Here is a 21,415-nt window from a genome sequence, read left to right as displayed (position 1 = left end):
GCAGCATCAGGGCTTCAAGCAAGGCCAGCCTTCTCAGGTCTTCACTCCTATATCTTCCTACTAAGCCAAGAGGCCAGAGAGGAACAGGAAGGGTTGTGCTATTATCCAGAAGATAAGAACGGCCCTGCCAACTTCGTTTACTCCTTGGGGCTCTGTGCCCCCAGAATGATTTTAAGAGGCCCCCATGTACATATGAGATTGGGCCCAAGTACAGATATTTTGGTCTGAACTGTGAGGTTATGGCAAAGAAAGGGTGGGTTGAATGGTTTTAGGCCAGGGAGCAAGTGTCACAAATGCTACATCTCCAGTGAAATAAGGCATATACTGCTGTCCCCAAACACCATGAGGCAAGGAGTGGCTGCCAGACTAGTCCACCCACGTGGGAGACTCAAACCTGGGACCTTGCAAAAATAAAATCTGGACACTAAGGTCCCCCCTTTTAGTGAAAGCCAAGGCCCTAGAATAGATGCTAGAAAGTCTTTTATTAGTCACTCTGCATTAAAATGACAGTTCAGGTCACTCTGGAAAGAAGAGAAATACTAACTACCCTCCCTTCAAGTTTTAGTAGCCAACAGGAATCTGGGCTCTGAAAAGTCGCAAAACACTTTTCCAGATTATCAGCAGCTGTGGCAACTGGTCAAATGTGTGAGCAGCAGGGAAGCTGAATGATCCCTGTGAGCAGAGCTCACTGTGGTAGCTCATGGCCATGGGCAGCTCAAGAGCATCACAACCTCCCCACTGGGACAGAATGCACTGCTCCATCCAGCCACCCACAGGACCAAGGGGTGGCAGTGCTGGAAACAGATGAGTCCATGTTCCACACATAACGGTACGGAGTGACTGTTAATAGATACGGTTTAAGCACAGCATTTGGAGACAACTCCTCTAGACGTTCTGTTATTAAGTCTTAAGAGCTTAGAGCCTGGGAGGATTGAGAAACTCTAAAGAATTAAACCAAAAAAAAAAGAAAGAAAGAGGGTAGCAGGTGTCAAAGACACAAGAGCTCTTTGTAGATGCTGACTGGCTCACTTTGTCCCCAAGTTCATCTTAGAGCTCAAGCGAATTTGAGACACAAGGCAGAGACATTAGACCTGTGTCAAGGGCAAAAACTTCTGGTAGTAGCTCTTCGTGACGTCAATCATCAGCTCCTGGGTACATTCTGGGAGCTCCCCTGAGAAGAGTCCTGAGGAAAGAAAGACCTGGTCAACCACGAGGAGCCGGAGGAGGCCCACATGCAGCTCTTCTGTTGAAACCTCTATAAGTCTCCTTTCTTTAGTCATGAATGTCTAAATACTACGTTTTCCATCTTTGGTGCTAACAGAATATTTCCACTGACCATATCTTCAAGATGATGTGAATTTGTGTGTGTGTGAGAGAAACAACTAATACTTTCCCAAAATGCAGAAATATATCCCAGGGACTTCCCTGGTGGCACAGTGGTTAAGAATCCTCCTGCCAATGCAGGGACACGGGTTCAAGCCCTGGTCCGGGAAGATCCCACATGCCACGGAGCAACTAAGCCTGTGCGCCACAACTGCTGAGCCTGTGCTCTAGAGCCCGCGAACCACAACTACTGAACCCACGAGCCACAACTGCTGAAGCCCACATGCCTAGAGCCTGTGCTCCACAAGAGAAACCACCGCAATGAGAAGCCTGCGCACCGCAACAAAGAGTGGCCACCACTTGCTGCAGCTAGAGGAAGCCCGCGCACAGCCACGAAGACCCAATGCAGCCAAAAATAAAAAAGTAAAAAAAAAAAAAAAATTAAAAAAAAGAGAGAAATATATTCCAGGTAAAAGAGGTTAGTACATCATGGCATAACCTGAAAAGTTAAGGCAAATCTGACTACCTCAGACGTTGTTCCAGGCAAGGATTCGTCCATCCCCTGGATTCTGGGGTGACGCCTGCTGGGCAAGCCAAGGTAAGAGCTCTTGAGGGAAGAAACTGCCCTGCTATTCATACAATGAAACTGAATCCAAGGCCCGGACATGCTAGATATATTCAAATCACAAATGGAAGTAGAACAGAAACACCCTATAGAAAGACAAAAGATGCAGGAATCCTATTTAAGAATTTCTAGGAAAGAGGCACTCTCACACACTCTGGGTGGACGTGTAAACTCATACAACCGTTTGAAGAGCAATTTAGGAGTATCTAGCAAAACTTTTAAAAGTTCATACCCTGTGACCTGATAATCCAACTTTTAAGAATTTATTCTACAGATAATCTTGCCCAATTGCACAATATATGTACGAAAGCATCAATGCAGCAAAGTTTCTAATCATGAAAAACCAGGTGCAACTTCTTTTGATCCATTATGCCAGAGGATGATTAGTTATACTGTGGGATATTTATGCAATGAAAACCATGAAACTATTAAAAGGCATGAGGTGAATCTCATCATACTGACAAGAAAAGATGCCCAAGATATCTGTTAAGGAAGCAAGTTTCCTAACAGAACAGAGTATGATTCTGTTTATACATGTAAAAACAGTTTCATATTATATACACAAATATATATATAAACACACATACCTATACACTCATACGCATATAAAAACACACACATATGCTCTTGTATATATACAAAGAGAAAGGAGGATAGAAAAAATGGTCTTAAAAGATACACAATTCTCACAGGCACCTTTTACAAACTAGCAGCCCATGTCAGATTTCCAAATATATGTTTAGTCTGTACAGTATTTAATCTCCTAAAAAAAATTAGTACTCAACAATTAAAAATTCAGAAATACCATACAAAAATTCAGATTTTGAGCTCCTCATGAAACACCAGAAGTTCTCATGATATCATGCCTGTATTCTTAAACAGCTATGATAGGCTATTACTTCAATCATTTACATGATCTGCCAGGCTCCTGTGGACATCTGAGTTTTTGGTCCCTAACCCAGATCCTTTCTGTACGGTTTGCCTTTCATTTTGACTCAGTTTCATGCTGTGGAGCCTTCCAAAAATATGCTAGTTTTCCTGCAACCCTATGCCTCTTCATTAAAGGGGGAGATTGCCAACAGCAGTATCTAGATGGTTAGCATTTGTTTGTGAAGTCACATAAAATAAACATGGGAAGTACCCTATCAGTGCAAAAAGTACTGAACTCTAAATAAGGAGCTCTGGGAGTTCCCTGGTGGTCTAGTGGTTAGGATTCAGTGCTCTCACTGCCGTGGCCCCGTTTCAATCCCTGGCTGGGGAACTGAGATCCCAAAAGCCGAGGGGCCAAAAAAAAAAATTTTTTTTTAAAATAAATAAATAAGGAGTCTTTAGTGCTTGTCAAAGCTTTCCCCCAGCTAGCTCCGATACGTCGTACAACTCAACCTCCCTAGGCCTCAGTTTCCTCACCTATACAATGATCTCTAAGGTCCCAGGCAGAACTTCCACACACAGTGTTTATCTGGATTTCAAATATCTAGCAGTGCTTCCCTGCCATATGCCATCAGTGCTCAAAGACCATAAATTGGTTCTAAGGGCTTTGAATAAGTTAAAAGAGATTAAGATATTTCGTCAGCAATACACTTCTCATCTCAGCTCAGATGCTTGTCTCACAACTCCTAAAACAATCGCCAAGACCGTGCTGATATAGCACTTGCTAAGAACTATTAAACTTTCTCACAGTGGGAACTCATTATGGGGAGAATTACTAAATAAAAGTCTCTTCCTCCTTTGCAAACAGAGGTGCATGAAAGAGCAGAATGGCCCATTTCCTCCCCAAAGAATCCTAGTGGATGATTCTGTACATCTTTGAAATTTGCATTCAGTGATCTGAATAATGAGATTTTTAAAAATTGGAATAACAAATAAACCACCCAGTGGTTAGAGATCATATATTGTCAAATCTCTCTCTTCATATCATCTTCCATCTGTGAATCTGTGATGTGCCTTTACATGAGCTACGTGATTTCCACTGCATAAAACAACATGTAGAAGAAAAGAGACTGTCTTGAGGTGGGGGTTGGGAAATGTGAGGTTTTCTTCTTCTTGCTTTTCGGTGTTTTCCAAGCTCTCTAGCATGAGCATGGATTGCTTTTGTCTCGTCACATGTTTGTAATTTGGAACTCTGAGCTCATGAGGGCTTTGCCTACGGGCAAAGGTCAAAAGATAATGTATTTGCTTCTCTCAGGTGTCCTAGAGCTCTCACTGGTCTTAGAGCATGTTTTATGGTAACTTTTCAGTTAGGGCATTCCTGGGCAGGGCGGGAAGTACAAGTTCAAACCCCACCCAATGTGAAGGTAAGGCCATAGAATTCTTTGGACACACTTTTTATTTTTCCACCCAGAGCCCAAGGCAAGAGAGACATGCTTCCTCATACTTTTCCTGTGGTGGTGACAGATTTATCTAGTTATATTTTAGATAGTATTTCTGAGTACTCTGTACCAGGAGAATGTTTAAGTTAGCTAGATCAACATACTGTTAGAGATAGAAATCGCATGCATTACTTTTGTGAAAGAAAATAAACTTGCGTTTTAATAATCAACACCCAAGGTTACCTGGGCAGCCTGAGAAGACAGTGAATGGTGGGACCACAGTTTCTGGGGGTAATACTGTGTTGTCAAGAATTTTGCAACAGTCTTTCAACACACACCGGCGCCCCTGAAATTAAAATCTTGTTAATAGGAGATAGACCAGGAAATGGGAGTAAAAGTTGTCTTGTCTGCTGTGTGGAATATATTTATATTTTCTCTATTCATGATATCATACAATAGTCATGGACAGTGACAAGAGGCTTGGCTACTATTTCCTATTGCAGGTGGTACATGACAAGCAGGAGGTAAAAATGTGAGTGTGTACAAATTTGAGGTGGGGGTCATACACTAGGGACAGTTCAAGTTACCTTAGGCATTTCATACTACATGAAATTCAATCTTCAAGAATTCTGTTTACTTTTCTTTCTTCCTTTTTTTAATAATTTAGTGGATATCTGTTGTTTCGCTTGTCCAACATCCACTTCCCTTTCTTCTGGTAACAGAAGCTATATTTTCCTTGGATACCGCCCCATCCCCATCTCAGTCCATGTGCTTCACCTCCCATCCCAAACTATGAACCCCAAGCCTGGCCACAGCCACTGGTTTAGGCAATCGGCGTATGAGCTGATGATGAATCTCAATGTCAGGGCTTCTGCTGGGACTACTGGGAAAAGCTCTCTCCAATGGGGATTTTAGAGGACAGGACAGAATCCTGGACCAGCCACTGGTTTCCATGAGGAAAGGACCTGCCTGAGAGCCTCCCAGAGGAAAACAAAAAAGGGAAGGGGATTAATTCTCATGACATCAACTGAACCCCCAGAGTCACTTATGTATGAAATTAGGATCTACTTCTGTACCCTTGCTTCATATTAGCCAGTACATTCGCTTTGAACCTACCAATTTAAGGTCTGTTTGTTCTTTTGCCAATTCCAACTGGAAAAGTCTTGGCAACTTCTTCTGGATATGAAGTTACTAGTTCATTTGTTCCCCCATGGGTAAGTGGTAGTTATTAGACGGTTTAGGCTGGACATAATGCTTGACTTTATCCACTGTCATCACTTTTCAATTCTGCCATCACCCACGGCATTTTGGGGGCAAGAAATAAGGTCTGGGAACTTCATCTCTTTCATGGCTTAAGGGAAAGGAGAGCCTTCTGTATACAGTTAAAGTTATGTCTCAGACAACTTGCTGAGTAAATGAAAGATTGCATTTACATCATCCGGGTCTATAAGTTTACTTGTGTTCTGGTCAGATGATCTGATAAAACATCCCCAGGTGGCTGAAGATGCGGAACACCTAACAAATACCAGGATAATGCTAACCCATCTAGATCTTAGATTTTACCAAAGAATATGAAAGATACTTTGATTTGGTTGTGTTCAAATTTTCCCCCAGTATTAAATACCTAACTCTTATGTAAGTCCAGGAACTCCTGGGTAGATTGCCAAATGAATTTTTTAAAAAGCTTATACCTCTAAGGTCTGAATTTCTTTAGTGGCTAACTAAGTTGTCTCCAGTTGGGTGGTAACAGCCAAGTTGGGCAACATCTTTAGGTCAGAAGCAAGTTATGACTGCAGCTCATTTCTCCTTGGAAAGTTTTCTTCCACGAATTACCTATTATATTGGCAACATCAAAAATCGGGCAGATGGCCAGCTCCCCTGGTGACTCCCAAATTAACTCAAAGATGTCCTATGACGCCTAAGCTCCTAATAACTCAGACTAAGCACATGGGGCACTGAGTAAAAGGAGTGTGCTGCAAATGGCAGGACACATTCACAGACAGGGACCTGCAGACACAGGGCCCTGGAAGAGAGGGACAGTGGAAATGAACCTTCTCACTGTATACTACCAGCCACCACACAGCCTGAGGGCACCTGCTTTCTAGAGTTGGCCATTCTGCCCACTCAGAGAAATGTGCTCAATTGGGTTTCAGAGAATTCTGGGTAAACTGATCAATTACATGGCAGCAGAATAAAAAATGCAGGTACTTCTTAGGCATGAATGGCTTGGCAATAGCTGAGGAGATAAAAAGCTGAAACTACTTCTTTATTCTTTCCTGGAGAACTTTCCAAGAAGGAGTTAAGAACTACATGTTGCTAGTATTATAGCTACCCATATCTCCTTATGCAAGTTATTTAGCAAGTTACTTAAATCCTGTGAAATAGGATATAAAACCAAGCCCGTAGGGATGCTGTCAAGACTAGAGACAAAAGTAAAACTCATGGCATGGTTAACAGTGCCTATTAATATTGCCTGTTAGGCTTTTCCTGCAGACATTTGGGCAATTCTGATTAACACCCACACCTTCACATATCCAAGCATAAGTTAGACTACCACATGAGATGCTACAGGAAGGATCCGTGTGTCATGAAGACAGTTGGACTCTAAATGAGTTCCTGCTAGCTCTGAGATTCTCAAAGGATCATTCTCCTGAGATTACTTGGGAATTTTTAAAGGCTCAGCAAATAAGCCCTGTCAATACTGAACAATGACAATACCATGAATTGATGTATTGAAAAGTGATACAAAAAGCAGAGCACCTAACAATAGGACTAGAATTCCCTAAGCTGTGGGAATAGCATTTGGATTTTAACCGTTCAGACATTTGGCTCTGGGGCTAAAGGACTAGGCTACTATGGTGATGTCTTCACATTGCTGAGGAAAATATCAGGAAAACCCAGCTGTGGCTTGGAAAGCCAGCTTTGGTCAAACAGTCAGAGTGAGGGGAGAGGATGGATTTCTTCTCCCTTTTCTCAACGTCAGCCCGAACCACAGACATTCTGTCTCTAATACATACTAAGGGACTCCCCTGGAGAAGAATATTTGGCAAAACAACTACTCCCCTTAATTCTGAGTAACAAGTCAGACTGGAATGTTTTTCTCAGCAGTGGGGTTCTCCATTGCACTGTCCACCTTTGCTGTGCCCTCATGGCTCCTGGAATGTGACTGCATGGCTTCTGCAGGTTTTCTGATACTTTAGGGTCCTAGTCTCATCCAGGGCAGAGAACTGACTCTAAATTAAGGGGAGTGGCCATTTAAATGTATGAAAGGGGTCTTGGCTTTTCCCAGAATCTGAGGGACAAACATAAAATGTAGGAGACATTTTCCCTGAAAATTTAGGCAGTTTGGCTCTGATCATTAACATTCTTACTCAGGATGGTCTCAGAAATCCTAACTGAAATCAACCTCTTCATCTATGAAATACCAAGAAATTCAGCCTTGGAAAGCCTTGGTTGGGTTAAACAAATTGATATCGAGGCACCTGTGGACCAGGGTCCTACAGGTTCTGCTGAGGGAGGGGCCCCCTCGCACCTGGCAAACCCAGCACCCTGAACTACGTGCAGCTCCCTTAACGTCATGCCCATTGGTGACTTTGACCCTTACACATGCCAATGTCTTCCCTGAAACACTCATTCTCCTCTGGTCTAGGAGCCAATTTTGATGCACCCTTCAAGATCCCCTCACCCCCACCAGACTGTAAGATTCTTGAGGTGAAGCAACAGGTAGGTCACATAGCGGCATGGCTATTCATACCACTAGGGTTCAAATCCCAGCACTACCATTTACTAGCCTTGTCAAATCCCCTAATATCGAAGGTCTTCAGTCTCCTCACCTGAAAACAGGGATAATAACAGTACCTAGTATCCTTGGATGGTTGTGAGAATTAAATGAAATAATCAAAGATAAGAGTTTAACGTCATATGGAAGAGGTTCCATAAAGGTTAGCCATGATTATTAATGCCTAGGAAAAACTCCAAATTCAGTAATAATTCTGATAGACCAGTAGACCAGAAAGGACTTCTACCCTGCTTGATGACAGAAGCAGAAGCCCACTGATGTGAGGGACACGAGCTAGAGAAGAGAGTGAGGCTGCTCAGCCAGCCAAGTCACCATACTCACAATCACACAGTTCTTGCCAACGTGAACGTAAGAGCCAATCTGAGCTGCGTTGACCACACAATCTTCCTCAATAAAGACATGGTCCCCAATATGTAGAGGAAAAAATGCAACGCTATAGAATAAAAAGAAGATGAACAAAGAAAGGTCAAGGTGATATACTTTTGGTCAAGGTTTATAGAACTAAAGATCGTAATCTCAACTCCATCGTCTTTTCTTAATAAGACTGTTCCTAGCAAGGAAAGAATCCTCAGGCTTAACGAATTCTATAATGTTGAAGAAGATGCATGTGACTACTAAATCGAAATCAGAAATATTAGACCAAGGAAATTTGAAAGGAAATAGCAGAACAGTGAGAGCAAAACCTTCCAAGCTAAAAAATCTGGCACCAAATAAAAACAAATGAATGTTTTGCTCATTCTTGCCTCCTTTGAAAATGCCCACAGATCACATTTTCATTAATCTGCTCTATAATCCTTCAGGGGACTGATGTGAGGTTCATGGGATATAATTCTCAACATGCTAAAAATTTATATACTGACTGGTTTTATTGAGAGTCTACTATATGCCAGACTCTGTGCTAGGAACTGGGGAATACAATGGTGAGCAAAAGGGATGCAATCATGCCCATGGAGCTTACAAACAAGAGAAGAAAAGAGAGACTAAATAAATGATTAAATAAGTAATTAGTTACAACTGTGATAAGTGCTACAGAGGAAAAATAACACATTATGAGCGCATATAACAGAGACTTTACTCAGACTGGAGGTTAAGTAATTGAAAGTGACATTTAAGCCAGGACTTAAGGAGTCAGTCGGCTTTCTCCAGACTTGTGACATCATTCCCATTCTCCAGGACTCCTCAAATGTCATTGACTGTGGTCTGTGATCATATTTACAAGAAATTTCGGTACCTTGGGATGTAAAATATTTGGACTAGAACTAATATAAAGCAGCTGGATGCTCACTGGCTCTTTCCAGTCCTGTGTTCTATTTTGTCAGGAATATTTTGTCAGAGATGATACCTGTCCTCCACAGACCTATACTTTATTTAAATCTTCCTTAATTCATTTGCATTTTTGGTCTGGACCCCTTGTGTGGCAATGGATTCCTTGATCTTATCATAGTCTACAACAGTACTATCAACTCCTTAATTTTAAATTAAAAACTCCAAACTTTATACTATCAGCTGGTCCTGGTATTGAGATATACAGGGGAGGAAATCGACATTCACCTTCTATTCACGTGTTGCTATTTACACTTTCATATTTCTATATTTCTCATGTGGACTATTCTAATTTACACTTCCCTCCATTCACCAATAAGCTTCTTATTCATTCTCAGTCCTCTTCCTGGACCATATCCAGCCCAATAATGCCTTTATCAGGAGGTGGAGTCAACAACTCTAGCAGAGCATCAGTCACTGTATGAAACCATGAAAAGGTGTCACAGGGTTTTCTGATTTCCACTCAATAGTCCTTTTTTTTAATTTTAAAAAATATTTATTAATATTTTGGCTGCACTGGGTCTTAGTTGTGGCACATGGGATCTTTAGTTGCAGCATGTGGACTTCTTAGTTGCAGCATGCATGCAGGATCTAGTTCCCTGACCAGGGATCGAACCCGGGGCCCCTGCATTGGGAGCACAGAATCTTAACCCACTGGACCACCAAGGAAGTCCCCTCCCCTCAACAGTCTTCTGAGGGACTTCCCTGGTGGTCCAGTGGTTAAGACTCTGCGCTTCCACTGAAGGGGGCCCGGGTTCGATCTCTGGTCAGGGAATTAAGATCCCACATGCCACACAGCACGGCCAAAAAAAAAAAAAAAATAGCCTTCTGAGCTAATGAGCAAATGCTTTCATCTAAATTTCATATGATTTACAATGACTCCCTGCTCCAATTCCTGTACATAATAAAAGCCTGGAGCCCAACATCACTATGGGAAATGCAGGACGATTCCTGCATGATATACACCCAGGTATGGTAGTCTGAGTTAGCTGCCCTCTTCTCTGTTCCTCCCTAACCATGTTCATGCCCCATTGATAGGAGTATCCCATTCTATAGTGGCTATCACGTTACAGCATCACATTCTATAGTAGCTTTCTGTTTATGTAATTCTTTCTATCACTAGGTTATTGTTGTTGTTTTTTTATTTTTATTTTATTTTTTTGCGGTACGCAGGCCTCTCACTGTTGTGGCCTCTCCCATTGCAGAGCACAGGTTCCGGATGCGCAGGCTCAGTGGCCATGGCTCACGGGCCCAGCTGCTCTGCGGCATGTGGGATCTTCCCAGACCGGGGCACGAACCCGTGTCCCCTCCATCGGCAGGCGGACTCCCAACCACTGCGCCACCAGGGAAGCCCTGTTGTTGTATTTTTAATTGAGGTATAGTTTATTTCCAATATATAAGTTTCAGGTGTACAACACAGTGATCCACAATTTTTAAAGGTTATACTCCACTTATAGTTATTATAAAATATTAGCTATTATTCCCTGTGCTGTAAAACATATCCTTGTAGCTTATTTATTTTATATGTAGTAATTTGTACTTCTTAATCCCCTACCCCTGTCTTGCCCCTCCTCCTTCCCACTGGTAACCACTAGTTCGGTATATCTGTGAGTCTGTCTCTTTTTTTTACATTCACTAGTTTGTTTTACTTCTAACACTGGGTTATGAGACCCTATTTGATCCATCTGTATATGCCCAGCTTATAACCTAGTGACTGGCATAAGGAAAGCACTCAATCAATGCTTGCTGAATTCTTGGATGAAAAGCAGATGGTGCCATAGGTAGGAACGAGGAGGGCAAAGCGAGAGAGAGGCAAAGAGAATACCATCATATCAAGCATAGCGGTCGGTTTTCCTGCCCTGTCCATGCCCTTTCTTAGACAATCCTTATGCCCACTGAGAGATCAGGGGCCTGACTTGCTCTCTGGGTCAAAGCTGTTTTTAGACTGGGTGTTTTTAGACTGGGGGTGGGCTGTTTTTAGACTGGGGGTGTTCTCTCTCCCAACATTTTGTTGATAGGACCTAAAATCTCTGGTTGGTATCCATTGGAAGCCTAAATGGAGAAGTGATGTAAAAAAACGGGCTGAGGCAGCAAGGTTGGCTCCATTAGAAAAGCCGGAAGATATAGCTGAAAGAAAAAAGAGGGAAGCAGAAGTGCAGAGAGAAGAACAGTTAAGAAACAGTATAACCTTGGTAACAGAGCGGCAGTCAGACAAAATAGTGGTCTTGACTCTGGCTAGCTGTCCAGTTCCAGGTTCTAGTCCCTTGTGAAGCCTGACCCCTTTTTCTACCCTTAAATTCCATCAAATATGCCTGTGGCTGTTTAATCAGAACCCCCTTTGCTTTTGCCAGCTTAAGTGGATTGTTTCTGGCAACTAACCACCAACTAGACTAAGACAACCAACACCAGAGTTGTGTTCATTATGGTGAATTCTTACTTAGTGTCCCAAACAATAGCGTAGACCTGCTCCTTCCCCCACAACTCAACGCATGGATAGTACCACCAGTAGCAGCATCTTGCCCAAGACTGAATCAGGTCATTAAATTACATACCCTTTGCTGAATTTCTTGAATGGTGGCCTTATGACACTCCGACTTTTCACAACACAATGACGTCCAACTCTTACATTTGCCAGATCCCCTCGAATAATACAGTCATTCATCACAATGGTCTATAAAACAAAGCATATTTTAAAAAGCTACTAACATAGCCTAAAACATAATGAAAAAGAGTAGGAAACCAGACAGTTTGAGAGTTATGCTATATTCTACTGAATCACCTGTTCTGTCAAAAGGGATAACTTTTAAGGTAAAGAGAATTGCCCTCATAATACTGATTGCAGTTCAAGATGTTCCCAGTACATCACAGGCTTTGCCCTTATTATCCCATGAATAGGACTCAATGGATGGACAAACATTTATTGAGAATACCTGTGGCAGACCTGGTCTGTGTATCTCCTCAGATGCACTTGGTTCCACCTGCCCCCAAGCCTTGGCTGCTTGCTCAGTGAGAGTCCTGGCTGTTCCCACCTTTGTCTAATCTCCTAACAGTACTATCTCCAACTTCATGCTCCAGAGGTGGACCCACTGAGGTTCTGCTTCCTCTCCCAATTTCTGGACCTAGATTATGTGCTACACTGCAAGGTGTGATATCTGGCTTCCCCAGAGGTTGCCAGGAGGGGCTGAATAACACAACCCAGAAACTGGGGGGAACTAAGGCCCCATACTTGGTAAAGAGTAGGCATTCTTGAAATGTCTGCTGAATAAATGAGGTTTAAAAAAAAAAAGTGCACGTGGCTGAGGTTGCGGCTGGGAAAGTAAGCAAGGGACCAGATAATGAAGAATTACCTGTGCTGAGTACAGAAGTTCAGATGTTTTTCCCTAGCGGGTATAACGAATCAATGAAAGATTCTAAGCAGAGGATTAACACAAGCGAAGCTTCATTTTAGAAATATTACTCTGGAAGCAGTCTGGAGCCTGAATGGAGGCAGGCAAGACTGGAGGGGATGTGACCCTTCAGATGGATCAAGGTGAAACGAGATGGTGGGCCTTACCTAAGGCAAAAGCTGTGCATCAGGGAAAGAGAAATAAATCAGAGGTAGAGGAATCTGAGCAATCCTTTAGATCTAGCTACCAATTTAGAGGAAGGAGAGGGGGACAGAGATCACATTAAGCAACACTGTGTAAACAGAATCAGCCAAATTCAGAAATTTGAAAATACTGCAGGACAGTGAGCCAGTTTCCTCAACATATAAATGGCATGCGGAGAAAAACGAGGCAGGGAATGAGAACTGTTACAGATTCAAAGAGACTTAAGAAACACATCACCAAACAGTAATGTGTACCTGACCTTGTCTGGATCCTGATTTGAACAAGCCAACTGTAAAAAGACATCTTAAGATAATGGAGGGACTTCCCTTGTGACGCAGTGGTTAAGAATCCGCCTGCCAATGCAGAGAACATGGTTCAATCCCTGGTGCGGGAACATTCCACATGCCGCGAAGCAACTAAGCCCATGCATCACAACTATTGAGCCTGCGCTCTAGAGCCTGTGTGCCACAACTACTGAGCCCATGTGCCACAACTACTGAAGCCCGCAAGCCCTAGAGCCTGCACGCTGCAACTACTGAAGCCCGCGCGCTCTAGGGCTCGTGTGCTGCAACTGCTGAGCCTGCGTGCTGCAACCACTGAAGCCCACATGCCTAGAGACTGTGCTCCGCAACAAGAGAAGCCACCGCAAAGAGAAGCCTGCACCCCGCAATGAAGAGTAGCCCCCACTCGCCGCAACTAGAGAAATTCCGGGCACAGCAACGAACACCCAACGCAGCCAAAAAAAAAAGATAATGGAAAGACTGAACATAGACTGAGGATTAGATTAGATGATATTAGGGAATGACTGGCTTTTTAAAAAATATAATAACGGTCTTCTATACATTTTTTAAAGCCTTTAAATATCAGTGATAAACATTGAAATATTTATGGGTAAAATAATATTATGCTTGCAATTTGCTTTAAAATATTCCACTCCAAAATTGGTTTGAACTTGGCAGGTGAGTATAGAGATGAAGCAAGAATGCCAGAATATTGCTAATTGTAGAAGCTGGTGAATGAGTATATAGGGACTCATTATATGTTCTCTCTACTCTATTTTTTTTTGCGGTACGCGGGCCTCTCACTGTTGTGGCCTCTCCCATTGCGGAGCACAGGCTCCGGACTCGCAGGCTCAGCAGCCATGGCTCACGGGCCCAGCCGCTCTGCGGCATGTGGCATCTTCCCGGACCGGGACACAAACCTATGTCCCCTGCATCGGCAGGCGGACTCTCAACCACTGCGCCGCCAGGGAAGCCCTGTTCTCTCTACTCTTAAATGTGTCCTAAAAGTTCCATAACAATACTGCTCATCTATAGAAAGTAATGAACTACTAATCCATGAATATATCCAACAACATGGATAAATCTCAAAAACATTATGCTGAGGGCAAGAAGCTGACCCCCCCCCCAAAAAGTACATGATTCCAATTACAGGAAACTTGAGAAAATGCAAAACTAACCTCTATTCGTTTTACGTAGGTTACCTGGGCAAAGCTAGAAGGCTTGACTGCAGAGGGACACAAGGAAACTAGGGTGATGTAAATATTTTATATCTTGACTGTGGTACTAGTTGCATAGATGTCCCCATCAGCCAAACCTTTTCAAACTGCATATTTAAAATGGGTATACTTGGGCTTCCCTGGTGGCACAGTGGTTGAGAGTCCACCTGCCGATGCAGGGGACATGGGTTCGTGCCTCGGTCTGGGAAGATCCCACATGCCGCGGAGCGGCTGGGCCCGTGAGCCACGGCCACTGAGCCTGCATGTCTGGAGCCTGTGCTCCGCAACGGGAGAGGCCACAACAGTGAGAGGCCCGCGTACCACACAAAAAAAATAATAATAAAATAAAATGGGTACACTTTATTGTATGTAATATACCTAAATAAAAATGATTTTTTTAAAAATAAATTTATTTATTTTATTTTTGGCTGCGTTGGGTCTTTGTTGCTGTGTGTGGGCTTTTCTCTAGTTGCGGTGAGCGGGGCCTACTCTTCGTTGCAGTGTGCGGGCTTCTCATTGCGGTGGCTTCTCCCGTTGCGGAGCACGGGCTCGGCTCTAGGCACGTGGGCTTCAGTAGTTGTGGCTCGTGGGCTCTAGAAGCACAGGCTCAGTAGTTGCGGCGCACGGGCTTAGTTGCTCCACGGCCTGTGGGATCTTCCCGGACCAGGGCTTGAACCCATGTCCCCTGCACTGGCAGGCAGATTCTTAACCACTGCGCCACCAGGGAAGTCCTAAAAATGATTTTTTTTAATGTTCCATTATAAAATATTTAAAAAGAAAAAAAAAGAAGAGATTTTATATGACTCGGTCATTGTTTAGATGTTGGGTAAGAGAAAAAGAATCTAGGACAGGGTAAGCAATTCTGGGGATTAGATGATAAATTCAATTTTGAAATTCTGAGTTTGTGGAATCTGTGGGATGATCAACAGGCAGTTGTAAATAAAGGTCTGGGGCCCAAGATAGAAGGTCAGGCTAGAGAAGTAGATGGGAACACCTCAAATATAGGTGAATTTAGACAAATCACTAGCCAGAACATGAGGCTCTGAGAAGATACTGAAAAAGAAATGGGCTCACACCTGGAAGAGTTTACCAATCTGACCCACATATGTTCAGTCTATAAAACCTCTATGGGTAAAAAGAAATTTTCACATCTGTTGCTGATTGTAAAGTATTACAGGTCCTCTTGGTTTTTTTGTTTTGTTTTGTTTTGTTTTTGTTTTTTTGGCTGTGCCATGCAGCTTGCGGGATCTTAGCTCCCTGACCAGAGATCGAACCCAGGCCCCAGCAGTGAAAGTGCCGAGTCCTAACTACTGGACTGCCAGGGAATTCCTCTCTTGGTTTTTAAAAGCTATCTTCTTCAAGCTTAGAGAGATGTCTATTTCTAGTACATAATTCTTTCATCTGAGATCCTTAATTTACTTCAATCATTGTTTTTCAGCTTGTGTTTCCATCTACAATCAGAGAAAATGACTTATTTTTCTTTTGGAAGAAAACAATACCAAGAGTTCTGAGTATTTGGTAATGGCTGTTATTGTTTTATTGTGTTTTAAGTAAAGATAACAATCTTAATCTAGAAATAAAGAAAATCCATATAAGTCCCTCAGTCAGCCTAAATTACATTCCCACTGAGGAAGCAAACACACAAAAAACATAAGAAAGAAACGATATCACAGATGGTCAAAGAAATTTAGCAAGTGGTATTCAAACCCTGGTTTCCTATCTCATAAAGAATGGAGCTAAAGAAGAGAAGTCAGATTAAAAATAGAGGCAACATGGGCTTCCCTGGTGGTGCAGTGGTTCACAGTCCGCCTGCTGATGCAGGGGACACGGGTTCGTGCCCCGGTCCGGGAAGACCTCACATGCTGCAGAGCGGCTGGGCCCGTGAGCCATGGCCGCTGAGCCTGCGCGTCCAGAGCCTGTGCTCCGCAACGGGAGAGGCCGTGTACTGTATTTAAAACAAAACAAAACAGAAGAGGCAACAGGGTGTTAAAATGAAAGGAGGTGCCTAAAAAGACCTCTCAGGGAGAAAAACAGTATTAAAGCAGACTTCACCGAACTCAACAAGGACAAGGCAGAGGTGGCAAGTTGGGGGTCTGAGGGCTGTACCTAGAAATGGTTTTCTCTGGCCTCTGCAGCCATTTTTATCATTTAAATTAGATGCTATTATGTGAATAGTAGGACATTTTACATTTTAAAAAAATCCAGATTTCCAGTTTCTTTTGAGAAAATCAGAAGCTCTGCAAGTACAGGTCTGCACTCCCAATGGCAACAATCAGCCCAAGCTTAGCTAGGTCCTGTATTCTCCAATTCACTAGGCCCCACCATTCTGGTTTACACCCAGTCCTCTTTGCTCATCTGATCCCTGTCTCTTCCTGCAGGCACTGTGACACCCGATGGAAAACAGAAATGTCAAAGTTCTGAAAGGGGCAGGGGCTGGAAACAAAAATGGATTGTTCATAATAACAAAAAGCTGGAAACAAAATAACTATCCACCTATAAAAGACGGGATAAACCGAATTGTACACAGCAGTGAAAATGCATAAACCACAATGAATCTTAGAAACTAAGCTGAGAATGATGTTACTTACTAAATGTAATATATGTTTTCTATTGTCATTATTACAATAACTGAGAGTAAAAATAGTAAGTCACAGAAAACCAAGTAAAGCTAAACAATATATATTATTTAGAAATACACACATATGTGGTAAAAATTTTGTTTTGAAAAATAAAGAATTTATAAGAAAAAGTTCAGAATAGTGGTATCCTCTTGGAAGGAGGGAGAAGAAAGAAATGGGAGAGGCACTTCAGGCTGTACTGTATTATTATGCATTGATTATGTTCCAGTTCTTCAGTTGGGTGGTGGGTTCATGGTGTTGATTTAATTTTTATGCTTCATAACATATATATCACATATCAGTCTTCTGTGTGCACCAAATATTGCCAAATAAAACACCTTTCAAAAAAGAAAGAGAGCCCCGAATAACCAAAACAATCTTGAAAAAGAAGAAGTTGGAAGACTCATATTTCCTGATTATAAAATTTACTAGAAGTCTACAGTAACCAAAATAGTGTAGAACTAGCATAAGGACAGATATATCAACTATGGAATAGAATTGAGAGTGCAGAAAGTAACCCATACATCTGTGGCCAGATGATTTTCTATAAGGATGACAAGACCATTCAATGGGGAAAGAACAATCTCTTCAACAAGTGGTGCTGGGACAAGTAGAATTCCACCCCCCCCAAAATTAATTAATTAGGACCCCAACCTCACATCATATGCAAAAATTAACTCAAAATGGATCAACAACCATTTAAATACAAGTGCTAAAACCATAAAACTCTTAGAAGAAAACACAGGAGTACATCTTCATGATCTTGGGTTTGGCAAGGATTCTTAGATATACAACATCAAAAACTTAAGCAACAAAAGAAGAAATAGATAAACTGGACTTCATCAAAATTAAAAACTCTTGTGCATCAAAGAACATTATCAAGAAAGTAAAAAGAACATTATCAAGAAAGTAAAAAGACAACCTACAGAATGGTAGAAAATATTTGCAATCATAAATCTGATAAGGATTTAACACCCAGAATATAAAGAACTCCTACAATTCAACAACAAATAGACAAGATTTTAAAATGGTCAAAGGACTGAATAGATATTTCTCCAAAGATATGCAAATGGCCAATAAGATAAAAGATGTTCATCATCATTAGACATTAGGGAAATGCAAATTACACTACTATATATATAAAAGATAACTAATAAGAACCTATTGTATAGCACAGGAAACTCTATTCAGTGCTCTGTAATGACCTATATGGGAATGGAATCTAGCATAGAGTAGATATATGTATATGGATGGCTGATTCACTTTGCTGTACAGCAGAAACTAACACAACATTGTAAATCAATGATACTCCAATAAAACATTAATTAAAAAAAAAACACAATGAGGGGCTTCCTTGGTGGTGCAGTGGTTAAGAATCCGCCTGCCAATGCAGGGGACACAGGTTTGAGCCCTGGTCTGGGAAGATCCCACATGCCGCGGAGCAACTAAGCCAGTGCGCCACAACTACCGAACGTGAGCTCTAGAGCCCATGAGCCACAACTACTGAGCCCACGTGCCACAACTACTGAAGCCCACACACCTACAGCCCACGCTCCACAATGAGAGGCCACCACAACGAGAAGCCCGCGCACCGCAATGAAGAGTAGCCCCCGCTCGCCGCAACCAGAGAAAGCCTGCGCACAGCAACAAAGACCCAACGCAGCCAAAAATAAAATAAAGAAAGTAACTAATTAAGAAAAAAACCACAATGAAATATTGAATACCTTTCATATACACATCCAAAAAAAAAAGAACCCAGAAAATTACAAGTGTTCATGAGAAATTGGTACTCTCTTGCATTGCGGTGGCAACGTAAAATGGTACAATTTGGCAGTTCTTCGCAAAGCTGAAAAATAGAACTGCCATATGACCCAGACACCCCCACCCCTAGGTATGTAATAAATAACTGAAAACAGAGCTCAAATACATCCTTGTATGCCAATGTTCATTGCAGCAATACTCACGATAGTGGAGAGGTAGAAACAATCCAAGTGTCCATCAACAGATGAATAAATAAACAAAATATACATATATACAATGGAATATTCGTCATGAAAAGGAATAAAATTCTGATACGTGTGGATGAGCCTTGAAAACATTATGCTAAGTGCAATAAGCCAGCCCAAAGGACAAATCTTGCATGACTGTGCTTAAATGACATATATCTAGAATAGGCACATTCATAGAGACAGAAAGTAGATTGAGGTTACCAGGGTCTGGGAGGAAAGGGGATGAGAGTTATTCCTTAATGGGTTCAGAGCTTCCGTCTGAGTGGTGAAAATGTTTTAGAAATAGATATAGTGGTGATGATTGCACAACACTGTGAATATAATTAATGTCAATGAACTGTATACTTAAAAGTGCTTAAAGTGGCGAATTTTGTCATAAATACACACACACACACACACACACACACACACACAAATCTTCCCTACAAAATCACAGAAAATGGTTTGGAATTAGCTGAAGGATTTCAAAGAAAACTCCACATATTTGCTAACGAGTCAGATGGAGTTAACTGAATTTTCTAATTTTGTACTAAAACAGTGTATCTATAATTACTAATTATATCTAACTACCAAACTCTATTTCTTTTCTATTAAATCTCATGGTATGATGGGGTAACAGACACAGTAATTGTGTCTCTACTGAAAATATCTGTGATCTTTTGATTACAATGAGATTATTTTACCTCTAGAAGTTACAGATTTAATATTTCAAGGAAAATTGAGTGCTCCTAATGGCAGGAAGAAACTATGGACTTCAGTGTTTGTCAAGCTCAAATATATCTTGATACTTTCTCTGGTTCTAAAGTGTTCTAATATTATCCCAGGTTTATGCTCATCTCTGTGCTATTTCAGTTTATTCAGACTACAAGATTCTGAGCCTTTCACATTCCATTTTTCAAATGCATTTCAGATTTTAGTTACCTTTCCCAATTCTCAAATTAATTTTAAGTTTCAGTTAATAATGAATCATTAATTAGTAAACAGATAATTATATCAGTATCACTTTAGTTTCTACACTAAAATACTGTGCTGTCTATTTATGTTTTGTGTCCAGTAATACAGGACACACTACAATACTGTCCAATAATTTCAGTGCTAGGTGTCATTGTATTTTGTGCCTGGAATAACAGGAAAAAGGCTTTCTGTTGCCTCTTTTTACTGCATATTTTTTGTATTCAATAAATCCAATTTGGAGCATTAAAAAAGAGAGAGAGAATTTTAGCATATATAGCAATAAATTGGGGACAACATTTCATCTGCCCTGCTAATGTGATAATCAGTGGAAAGAAAGCAGAAATACGCATCCCGGAGCTGGCTCCGTCCCTTACCTTGCCATTGAGAACGATGTTCTGACTTCCACACAGTACAGACTGGCGACTAACTTTGTTCCCAGATGCCTGAAAGGAAAGAGCAGAAAAACGAGGTGAGCAAACTGAGTGGGTTCTGGGCTACAGGTTTCCATCAAGAAAGCTCATACTGGAGAGAAAAGGACTTGCAATGGGGTGTCGTCTGCAGTGGAATGAGTCAGGATATCAAAAAAGCAAGGATGAATTAGGAACTTAGGGATTCAAGGAACAGACCCAGAAATTGGACGTGGTACGTCTATAGCCTAGCGGCAGCGACTCTCATTTCTACACTTCGGTTTTACAGCCCTAAAAACAGGATAATGAGCTTACCAATAGCATAGAGTTGTGAGAATTCAATGAAAAAATAAAGGGTAATGCTGACTGAGCACTAACCCGGTTTCGAGCAATTAACACACATCTACATATAGTTTGTATTGACTATAAAGAACCTAACAAACAAACAAAAAAGAACCTAACAGTCTTTAGCACGTAGTAATAAATTATGACACGTTAGTTTAAAAAAAAATTTTTTTTTAAAGGCCTGAAGCCCAGAGCTGTAATTATCAGGATGGATGAGACTTGTCCTGCTTTCTGGAAGGCGTTTTATCTCTACGAGGAAATCAGGAATAAATTTTAAAAAGCGTAAACTGGCCATGCAAGGAATGCATAACGAAGCCAGACCATACATGAACTCTCACTGCGTAATCTCGGACTAAACGCCAAAGGGACCTGGGGTGGGGCAGGGACAGGATGGAGACGGCGGCCTCAGGGGATGCAGGCTTGGAGAGGGGAGGGCAGATGTCTGGACACGCGCACCGTCTCGATGTACTCGGACTTGTTGTAGAGAAGCTCGCCCAACTCCATGGCCACCAACCCCCCTGCGCAGCTCCGGCTCCTGTCAAAGTCTGTCCGCCTGTCTCTCCGCCTCAGACTCCGGCCACTTCCGGCTGCTCCTCCACTTCCGCTCTGGGCGGT

At 41.9% G+C, this 21,415-nt stretch overlaps 1 protein-coding gene across 1 annotated transcript; it reads right to left on the bottom strand.

Annotated features, from left to right (window-relative positions):
- Positions 1-463: 463 nt before the first annotated feature.
- On the bottom strand, positions 464-21,392 carry DCTN5 (dynactin subunit 5). Its single transcript, XM_060122781.1, has 6 exons — positions 21,257-21,392; positions 20,423-20,491; positions 11,932-12,050; positions 8,378-8,489; positions 4,501-4,603; positions 464-1,183 (listed from the first exon to the last, which is right to left on the bottom strand). The coding sequence occupies exons 1-6, from the start codon at positions 21,302-21,304 to the stop codon at positions 1,086-1,088; spliced, it is 549 nt and encodes a 182-aa protein (XP_059978764.1). The 5' UTR covers positions 21,305-21,392; the 3' UTR covers positions 464-1,085.
- Between the last annotated feature and the right edge of the window lie 23 nt (positions 21,393-21,415).

The sequence above is a fragment of the Lagenorhynchus albirostris genome, chromosome 15 (genome assembly GCF_949774975.1).
Source record: "Lagenorhynchus albirostris chromosome 15, mLagAlb1.1, whole genome shotgun sequence".
Classification (NCBI taxonomy): Eukaryota; Metazoa; Chordata; class Mammalia; order Artiodactyla; family Delphinidae; genus Lagenorhynchus; species Lagenorhynchus albirostris.
The sequence above is the reverse complement of the archived record's forward strand: the minus strand, read 5'-3'. Positions and strand labels throughout refer to the sequence as shown.

Bases quoted from the DNA above. Each gene is read 5' to 3' on its own strand.
- DCTN5 (XM_060122781.1), bottom strand. From the start codon at position 21,304: ATGGAGTTGGGCGAGCTTCTCTACAACAAGTCCGAGTACATCGAGACG. The intron at 12,051-20,422 runs GTAAGGGACGGA...TTTGTTTTATAG, and splicing joins ACATCGTTCTCAATGGCAAG to ACCATTGTGATGAATGACTG. The intron at 4,604-8,377 runs GTGAGTATGGTG...TTTTAATTTCAG, and splicing joins TTGGCAAGAACTGTGTGATT to GGGCGCCGGTGTGTGTTGAA.